Source organism: Schistocerca serialis, chromosome 7 (genome assembly GCF_023864345.2).
Source record: "Schistocerca serialis cubense isolate TAMUIC-IGC-003099 chromosome 7, iqSchSeri2.2, whole genome shotgun sequence".
Classification (NCBI taxonomy): Eukaryota; Metazoa; Arthropoda; class Insecta; order Orthoptera; family Acrididae; genus Schistocerca; species Schistocerca serialis.
The window spans coordinates 153,091,758-153,102,046 of record NC_064644.1 but is presented as its reverse complement, the minus strand read 5'-3'; the positions used below and the strand labels follow the sequence as shown (position 1 = coordinate 153,102,046).

The following is a 10,289-nucleotide window of genomic DNA, read 5'->3' as shown; positions in this document are numbered from 1 at the left end:
GGCTCGTCAGTGCGTTGAACATCATCAAATAGGCTTTATGTTTGCGGAGACGTTGCCTGCAGCGAACCAGGAACCGATGGAGTGAGGCCCACAGCCCGTGCCGCAGATGGATTTTTCTCATTCTCGTGCAACGTGTCACCATCTCGCGAAGCATTTCCTGTGGACAGTCTCCTCTTCTTTCGTCGTGTGGGCGACTTCTGTTTGCGGGGACGCGTGTCCGTGTCCTGTGGATCACGAAAAACTGTTGGCACCTCCCGCATCTCCATGTCCGAGCTCGAATCGATCTTCTGTTTCCATCCTGCCTCACATGGCTGGAGTGCAGACGTGGTCGCTGCTGTCGAGCACGGCGACGGTTGCAATGGGGGCTGCGTCGTCGTGGGCTCGGAGATCGGGCCCGCTGGGTTCGGTAACTGGAACGGAACTACACTCCTGGAAATTGAAATAACAACACCGTGAATTCATTGTCCCAGGAAGGGGAAACTTTATTGACACATTCCTGGGGTCAGATACATCACATGATCACACTGACAGAACCACAGGCACATAGACACAGGCAACAGAGCATGCACAATGTCGGCACTAGTACAGTGTATATCCACCTTTAGCAGCAATGCAGGCTGCTATTCTCCCATGGAGACGATCGTAGAGATGCTGGATGTAGTCCTGTGGAACGGCTTGCCATGCCATTTCCACCTGGCGCCTCAGTTGGACCAGCGTTCGTGCTGGACGTGCAGACCGCGTGAGACGACGCTTCATCCAGTCCCAAACATGCTCAGTGGGGGACAGATCCGGAGATCTTGCTGGCCAGGGTAGTTGACTTACACCTTCTAGAGCACGTTGGGTGGCACGGGATACATGCGGACGTGCATTGTCCTGTTGGAACAGCAAGTTCCCTTGCCGGTCTAGGAATGGTAGAACGATGGGTTCGATGATGGTTTGGATGTACCGTGCACTATTCAGTGTCCCCTCGACGATCACCAGTGGTGTACGGCCAGTGTAGGAGATCGCTCCCCACACCATGATGCCGGGTGTTGGCCCTGTGTGCCTCGGTCGTATGCAGTCCTGATTGTGGCGCTCACCTGCACGGCGCCAAACGCGCATACGACCATCATTGGCACCAAGGCAGAAGCGACTCTCATCGCTGAAGACGACACGTCTCCATTCGTCCCTCCATTCACGCCTGTCGCGACACCACTGGAGGCGGGCTGCACGATGTTGGGGCGTGAGCGGAAGACGCCCTAACGGTGTGCGGGACCGTAGCCCAGCTTCATGGGGACGGTTGCGAATGGTCCTCGCCGATACCCCAGGAGCAGCAGTGTCCCTAATTTGCTGGGAAGTGGTGGTGCGGTCCCCTACGGCACTGCGTAGGATCCTACGGTCTTGGCGTGCATCCGTGCGTCGCTGCGGTCCGGTCCCAGGTCGACGGGCACGTGCACCTTCCGCCGACCACTGGCGACAACATCGATGTAGTGTGGAGACCTCACGCCCCACGTGTTGAGCAATTCGGCGGTACGTCCACCCGGCCTCCCGCATGCCCACTATACGCCCTCGCTCAAAGTCCGTCAACTGCACATACGGTTCACGTCCACGCTGTCGCGGCATGCTACCAGTGTTAAAGACTGCGATGGAGCTCCGTATGCCACGGCAAACTGGCTGACACTGACGGCGGCGGTGCACAAATGCTGCGCAGCTAGCGCCATTCGACGGCCAACACCGCGGTTCCTGGTGTGTCCGCTGTGCCGTGCGTGTGATCATTGCTTGTACAGCCCTCTCGCAGTCTCCGGAGCAAGTATGGTGGGTCTGACACACCGGTGTCAATGTGTTCTTTTTTCCATTTCCAGGAGTGTACGTCCGCTTCTGTCATTTTCCTTGCTGTCTCAACGTACGTAATAGGCAACGTAATTGGTTGCGGTGTTGGCGTCGTGTCTGCACGTGGTATCTGGACGAGGCGTCTCTGCAGGCATTCAGACCGTACATGCCCTTCCTGACAGCACCCCGAACAAGTCCGTGGTTGACCGTCATAATTGACGATCGCTCGATAGCGACCAACGGTCACGTACGGCGGGGCGTGTTTGTGCAGTTCGATTCGCACCTGACGCACTCCGTCCAGAACAGGATACGTCTCGAACGTATGCCACTTTTCTTCCACATGACTTACTAATTCCCTGTATGCCACTCTTCTTCCACATAACTTAGTACTTCCCCGTATGGCCGCAGCGCGTTCACGACAAGCGTGGCCGGAACTTCAAACCGTAGCTCGAATATTTGTATGCTTCGAAAGCCGAGTCGTGCGTGGTCAAGGTTTACTACACCCAAGTTGCCGTCCGAGTGGTGGAAACGATATCCATCGGTGGAGCGGCAAATAAGCCGTTCGGACGCTGCTTCATCGGCAAATTTCAGGTACATTATGCTCGAGACGATCCAAAGATATATGCCGAGAAGATCCTGTGAATAGAAGTGCATTACTTCACGCAGGAAACGCTCTACTTCGTATGCCTTAGGTCGAGCGTACTGGACATGGAACGTTAATTTAATCGCGGCCGTTCTGCAAGAAAGCGCCATCGTTGTTAGAGGTGATCTGTTTACACTGCAACACCACTACCCGCGCTAGTAAGCAACGTCCTGCTTGCGGAGCGCCGCACGGAGCCCCGCGCACGTCCGCTTCGCAACACGGCTGTGAGCCGACTGTGAATCTTCCCGTATCATCCGGCCTTTTCCAAACATTCCTCCTCCTCTTGTGATTTTTCAACATAGTATTCGCTATTACTAGCTGAAATTTCTTACAGAGCTAAATTATTTCTTCGTCTCTCTCATTCATCGTCAAAAACCCCTATTCCCCTGAAACCTTTTCTTCTACTCCTTCCCCTACAACTGCATTCTAGTCCACCATGACTATCAGATTTTCATCCCCCTTTGCGTATATTATTACCGATTCAATGTCCTCATATGCTTTTCTTTCCGACGTCTACATGTATACACGAATTACCGTTGTCCGAGTTGGTTTGCTGTCGATTCTAATAAGAATAACTCTATGACTTAACTGTTCGCAGTAACACACTCTCAGCCCTACCTTCCTATTCGTAACAAATCCTACTCGCGTTATAACATTTTCTGCTGCTGTTGATATTACCCTGTATTCATCTGACCACAAATCGTTGTGTTCTTTCCATTCCACTTCACTGACCCCTACTATATCTAGACTAAGCCTTTGCATTTCCATTTTCAGATTTTCTAGTTTCTCTACCCCAACTCGTAGCACGGTATTCTGTCGTTGATTAATCAAGCTTTCTCGCATGGTCACCTCTCCATTGCACTCCCCTCCCGGAGATCCGAGTTGGGGACTGTCCCGAAATAGAGAGTTCATCATTATACTTTTTGAATTACAGGCCGCATGTCTTGTGGACAGAAGCTACGTGTCTTTAATGCAGTAGTTTCCAGTGCCTTCTACATCTCCCTGTCGTTGATTGTTTCTGATTGTTCCGCCTTTAGAGGCAGTTTCCCAGTCCTAGGAATAATGGTGACTTCTTACGCCGGAAGTCTTCGGCCGCCAATGTTGGTTGTTATTCAAAATTTAAGCAGTGGCGGGAATCGAACGGGAGACCGAGGACTTGTATTACTGTTCAAAGACGCTATCCTTTTTTTTGTGCTTTGTTCCTTGTTGATCGTTGTGTTTGGTAGTTGCGGCGTCACATAACATCCGTTCAAGTTCGTTTGTTGATCCTTCCACTCAGTTTTTTTTTAATACAGAGGCTAACCAGCTCTCTGACCGAACACGCTGAGCTACCGTGCCAACAACCCTTAGACCACGGGCGTACTTGCAGATGAAGCTATGTATCTAGAGGACCTCGGTACATGTTCACCATCATGCCTTATACAGAGATGTATAAGTCTCCTTGTCCTCCTTTGCATCTTCCATGCTGTCTCAAGGAATTATACTTTGAAATGATTACACAGCAGCTTGGGAAATTCTTCATTTGCCTTGTACCGACTTTGAGCCACGTCGGACTTAATTATTCCAGGCGATGAGCTGTCTAGCGTGGTAATTTCTGGGATTTGTGGTGTCCATTGGAATGGGCCTGTATACGTTGCTGAGACACATCCGATCCGCCAGCCTCGAGATTGTTCAAGAAAATTACATTCCTGCCTAGCAATGTGTGATGTAAGGTATGTCCGAGTGTAACTACAGCGCATGATTTCGTCGTCGTCGAGCTGAGATATTAAGCACGTTAGCAACATGTCTTCATGGCTTAAATGCAGCGACACCAGTAGAACATCTACTCGTACTTTACTCCCAAAGTGCACGAAGAGAAATAAGCGGCACCTGTTTCTGATATATTGTGTAAATACAAGTTCGACGATGAACGAGTGGTTCTCCAGTCCTCTAGCTGAGGTTCCAAAAACGCTTGCATAATATCTACGTAACTTAACGTAGACTCTATCAATTTAACAACTGCTTAATTTTTTAATTGTAAGTTGAGCGGAAGTGCTTATGTCGCTGAACCACAGCCGATCCACCAACCTGGAGAGTGTTTGAGGAGTTTACATCCCTAAATACAAGTACGTGATGTAAGCTAAGTCCTGCTATGCCGTAACGTCGAGCTATTAACCCCGTCCGCAACGTGTCCTCGTGGCTTCAAAGAATGGATATCAGTAGACAGCTACATAGTAATCACTTTAACGAAGAGGGGTGAGCAATTTCGCTGACAAATTGTAGAAATACAAGTTCAACGATGAACAAATGATTCCATTATCTTAAAGCTTTGATCTCAGTCACCTATGCAAGATGTCTGCATGGCTTAAAAGCTGGGGTAGCAACGAAATGGGTGTTTAATTCTCCTTGTGTAGGAAGAGGGGTAAGTGGCTTCTGACAGACAGCCCAAGTACAAATCGTTTTATTTGTCTCTGAAGTCTTCCGCGGTGGAATATCTGAATAAAATCTTCTGAGTTTTCAAACCGCTTCAGTTCGAATAAAATTCTCGAGCTTTCGATGGCCACTCCACCATCATCGTCAGGATTAAAGGCACTGACGACGCTGGCGGAGATGGCCGTCGAAAGATCTAGAATTTTATTCGAACTGACGTGGTTTGAAAACCAAGAAAATGTTATTCAAATATTTCTATGTCAATCCTTGTAATAGATGGTAGCAAGGACTTGGGCTGTTCGATACGAAATCGAAATTAAAACACCCGAAGCAATCTTTTTTGCATTTAATTTATTTACGTAACCACAAGATGTTGTAACGGAGCATCGAAACCGGTTGCGTAAATAAATTAAATGAAGATATGATGGGTTGAGGTGTTTTAATTTCCATAGTTTATAAGAAATGATTCGCACTGGCTGTAGAATAGCTTTAATTAAAGGTCCCAACTTGTGTATCGTCCACTGAAGACGCATACCCATCTGTACAAACAACCACAATAAATTCTTTTGCAAATACTGCTTAACAAAGGTGTAAAGCACAAAGGGACTGAAAAGTAGTATAGCAGAGCTTTGGTGGAAATAGCCTCACAAACATTCTTTTTAACAAGTCATCACTGCCTTAGAGGCACTCTCCCTCATTCACAATAAGTTTTAAACACCAAGATTAGAAGTCCATATTTGAAATGAAGGGGTTAGCAGAACCTATAAACTCAAAATCTGGATAAAAACTAAACAGGCTAAACGAAGCTGTTTACTATTAATGCGCCGAGACGGTATCAAAGTATTAATCCAGTAAACGAGAAGAGTCTTATTGTGCCACAAGCAGGAAGCTAGTTGAGTGGCTGCAGGCGAGGCAGTATTGACGGCTACCTGTTGGGAATGTGTTTGCGGATGGACTCATAGGGGCGGGGAGGATGTGAAGTGTAGAGGGAAGCTGTACGTGTGCTAAACTACTTAAAAAATATGTAAAAAGCTTTATCCCGTTTATAAAAATACTGAAAGTGGAAAATTAAAATGCAACATATTAGTAAAACCAGAGTGATTGTATCAATTCCCTCTTTCACAAACAAAATTTATAAAAATTCGGAAAGTAGATCATGTCCATTTTAGTATGAAAAGTAGATCGTAAAACGTGAAATATTAATACAGCGCGAGTGGTAGTACAAATTCCCTTTTCCACAGCAACAACAACTTATCAGTGGACAAACACATAAGGCTAATCTGGGAAGCTGAAGACTTGTAATAGTAAAATTGTGGGCTATTGGGTTAATGCCAGCCTATTTAGCAGGCAATATTTGCTAAAAGATCCTTGTGTCTCAGATCTGTCAACGTCTCCAAGGCAGAGCCCGAGAAACTTTTACGAGCAAAGTAAATCTTGGCTATTTCTAAAATATCAAAGGTATTGTCTTTACTTTCGAAGAGTAGTACTTGCATATTCTTTCGGATGTCGGTGATACGGTGAGTTTCCCGCAAATGCAAGCTCAGTGCTGCCTTTGAGCTGAAATCTCTAAAGGGGGTTCCGAAGTTCCTTACCGTCTCACGTATTATTTATTGATACGGTATATCCCCGATGATTTAAATTCATTCCGTGCTGCAGTCTCCCTGTGTTCGTACTTTTGGTCATTATTCTTCGGGATGTAAAAAGCAGGAGCTATATCTTTCGCAGTCAAACAGTTGCCATTTCTGTTGGAAATGTTACTATAGAACGGTATACTATGGAATTTATTGTCAGTAAGTGATCTGTTACTCACTACGTTAAGGAGAATCAAAGCTCCTGAAATCAGTGGGGTATGGACAGCATTGAGCTTCGCATTCAACTTCTTTAATATATTTCTGTTAATTTTACCAACAAAATCAGCGTCATACCAATTTTAATACGCTACGAACTATATTATTTTTAATTCCCGATCATGAGCTTCACGGGATAAACGGGCACTATGCAATCTGCGGAGCAGGGCCCAGAATGCTGCCTTTTCGATCTCCAATGGGTGGTTCGATATTTTGTGCGTAACGAAGTGAGAAGTGATAGGTTTGATAAAAATATTATAACAAATCAAACCACCATCAATTCTGGGAGATCCAAAAAGAGGAGTGTTACGTTATTGCTAGTTACCATAGTGAACTGGATTCTGCCACGCAATTTGTTCAACTGAGTAGAAAAGTGTGACAGTCTTGAAATGAATCCTTGTATAGCAAAATGATGTCATCTATGTACCTATCCCAAAAAAACTACCGTAGTAGAAAAGTACTAGAGTTCTGCATCACAGTGGGCTCGAAAAGGTTCTAAAAATGTAGACAAGCCAGTGAGACAGAGTTGAAACCCTTGCAAAAACATGTGGCTCCAGGTACGTGCTACCCCAATTTTAGTTTCCAGTTCATGAAATATCAAAAGTTCGACAAGGAACAAAAGAGTACCTTGTCTTCGAGATGAGGTATCGACGACGTTTGCAGGATGTCTACATGGCTTCAGAACAGGAATAACAAGGAAAGAAATATTCATTTCTTTAATAAATGCAGCCCATGAATGTACATAAGAATTGGGTTGATGCCATTTTCCTTGACTTCCGGAAGGCGTTCGAGACAGTCCGCACTGTCGCCTGATAAACAAAGTAAGAGCCTGCGGAATATCAAACTAGCTGTGTGGCTGGATTGATGAGTTTTTAGCAAACAAAACACAGCATGTTGTTCTCAGTGGAGAGACGTCTACAGACGTTAAAGTAACCTCTGCCGTGCCACAGAGGAGTGTTACGGGACCATTGCTTTTCATAATGTATATAAATGACCTAGTAGATAGTGTCGGAATTTCCATGCGGCATTTCGCGGATGATGCTGTAGTACACAGAGAAGTTGCAGCATTAGATAATTGCAGCGAAATGCACGAAGATCTGCAGCGAATAGGCACTTGGTGCAGGGATTGGCTACTGACCCTTAACATAGACAAATGTAATGTATTTCGAATACGTAGAAAGAAGGATCCTTTATTGTATGATTATATGCTAGCGGAACAAACACTGGTAGCAGTTACTTCTGTAAAATAACTGGGAGTATGCGTACGGAACGATTTGAAGTGGAATGATCATATAAAATTAATTGTTGGTAAGGTGGGTGCCAGGTTGAGATTCATTGGAAGAGTCCTTAGAAAATGTAGTCCATCAACAGAGGAGGTGGCTTACAAAACGCTCGTTCGACCTATACTTGTGTATTTCTCATCAGTGTGGGATCCGTACCAGGTCGGGTTGACAGAGGAGATAGAGAAGATCCAAATAAGAACGATGCATTTCGTCACAGGGTTATTTGGTAAGCGTGATAGCGTTACGGAGATGTTTAGCAAACTCAGGTGGCAGACTCTGCAAGAGAGGCGCTCTGCATCGCGGTGTAGCTTGCTGTCCAGGTTTCGAGAGGGTGCGTTTCTCGATGAGGTATCGAATATATTGCTTCCCCCAACTTATACCTTCCGAGGAGATAACGAATGTAAAATTAGAGAGATTCGAGGGCGCACGGAGGCTTTCCGGCGGCCGTTCTTCCCGCGAACCATACACCACTGGAACAGGAAGGGGAGGTAATAACAGTGGTACGTAAAGTGCCCTCCGCCACACACCGTTGTAGATGTAGATGTAGATGTAGATGTGAGTTACCATGAAGGCACAGTGTATAGTACTATTTATTTGCCTAATCGTACAGTCAAGGAGGGTCATGTGGGATCCCCTCTAGAACTGCATGTTCAACGTAGAACAAGTGATTCTTCGACGACTGCTCAACAGGTCCAGAGCGGACGGGTGTTCTGCAAATGGCAGTGTGGACAGGCGGCCCAGCGTCCGCCTCTCGAAAGCGTGACGGCCGTCCAGCTCCGGCGACACAGGCGCACGCTCGACTTGGCAGGTATGCCAGCCCGCGCGGTGCCACTCGGCACTTCCGTCCGATTTAGAAAGGGAGAAAATCCTCCCGCGCGGGCTTGGAAACTACGAGAAAGAGGGCTCGTCTCTTTCCCACCTCCGCTGACGGTGTCGCGGCCGGCACAAAAAAAGGGTGGTAGCCGCAACTGGTAACGCTCAGGCAAGCCCCGCGAGCAGAGCCGCCGGCCGGTATAAATACGGGCACCGCCTCCAGGGAAAGGTAGTCACTGCCTGCACACCGTTGTCCAGCATGGCTCTTCCGTGGCGGCTCGGCGCCGCGCTGGCGCTCCTCTGCGTCGCCGCCTTCCTCGCCTCCTGCGACGCCCGGGACCTGAGGGCGGCAGCCAAGGAAGAGGAGACAGACCTGGCTGTGGCGGCTTCCGACCTGGAAGCGGCCGCGAGCCACCACGGCCACCACCACGAGAAGGGCGGCGGCCACAAGCACCACTCGGAGCACCACTCGTCGCACGGCGGCAAGGGCGACAAGGGCTACAAGAGTCACCACCACCACGACAAGGGCGACCACGGCAAGTACGGCAAGGAGCACCACGGCGGCCACTACGAGGAGCACGGCGGACATAAGAAGAGCCACCACGACGAGGCCGGCCACTACGGCGAGCACCACAAGGGCGAGAAGGGCCACAAGGGCGCCAAGTTCGGCGAGAAGGGCGGCCACAAGAAGGGCCACAAGACCCACGGCTACCACAACAAGTTCCACAAGGACGAGTACCACAAGGAGCACAAGTTCTACGACGACTACCACAAGGGCGGCCACCACAGCAAGCACGGTGACTTCCACGATCACCACGAGAAGAAGCACGGCGGACACAAGAAGGGCGGACACCACCACTCCGGTTACCATGACGACCACTACGGCAAGAAGGGCCACCACGACAAGGGCCACTACCACGACGACCACAAGGGCTTTAAGGGCCATCACGGCCACGAGTCGCACCACGGCCACCACGAAGACTACGGCAAGAAGGGCGGTCACTCTGGCGGAAAGCACTACGGATTCAGCAGCGGACACGGAGGCGGTGGTGGTGGTGGTGGCGGCGGCGGCCACGGACATCACTGAAGCGCACCAGACGCCTACAGCTCTGGAGCTCATTAGTCATCCAAACTACGTCCGTTATTTGTTTTTGTTATACATCCCATTTCGCGTTCGAATTTGTTGTTATTGAATTTATCTTCTGTTGTATTAAAACGTTTCTGAAATCCCCTTATTAAACGTCTTTATGCTATTGCCGATATTACCCATTTCCATTCCTCCCGAAAATCCCTTGACTCCAGTGACGCAACAGCGTCATCAGCATTTAATGAAATGATTAAATATAAATCCCTGCATTAAGAGAATCAATTAGATTTATGATTAAATCATTTATACGCAATACTGTGATATTAAATGAGGGATTACGAGTTGTACGTGTTCTAAATCCCGGTAGTCTGTTTTGTAATGTGCTCAATTAATATTGC

The 10,289-nt window shown here is 47.9% G+C and overlaps 1 protein-coding gene across 1 annotated transcript; it reads left to right on the top strand.

The window, feature by feature from the left end:
* The first annotated feature begins 9,063 nt into the window (after positions 1-9,063).
* On the top strand, positions 9,064-9,924 carry LOC126412942 (histidine-rich glycoprotein-like). The gene has a single exon (XM_050082834.1). It carries the CDS (start codon positions 9,064-9,066, stop codon positions 9,889-9,891), a length of 828 nt encoding a protein of 275 aa, XP_049938791.1. The 3' UTR covers positions 9,892-9,924.
* Positions 9,925-10,289: the final 365 nt, after the last annotated feature.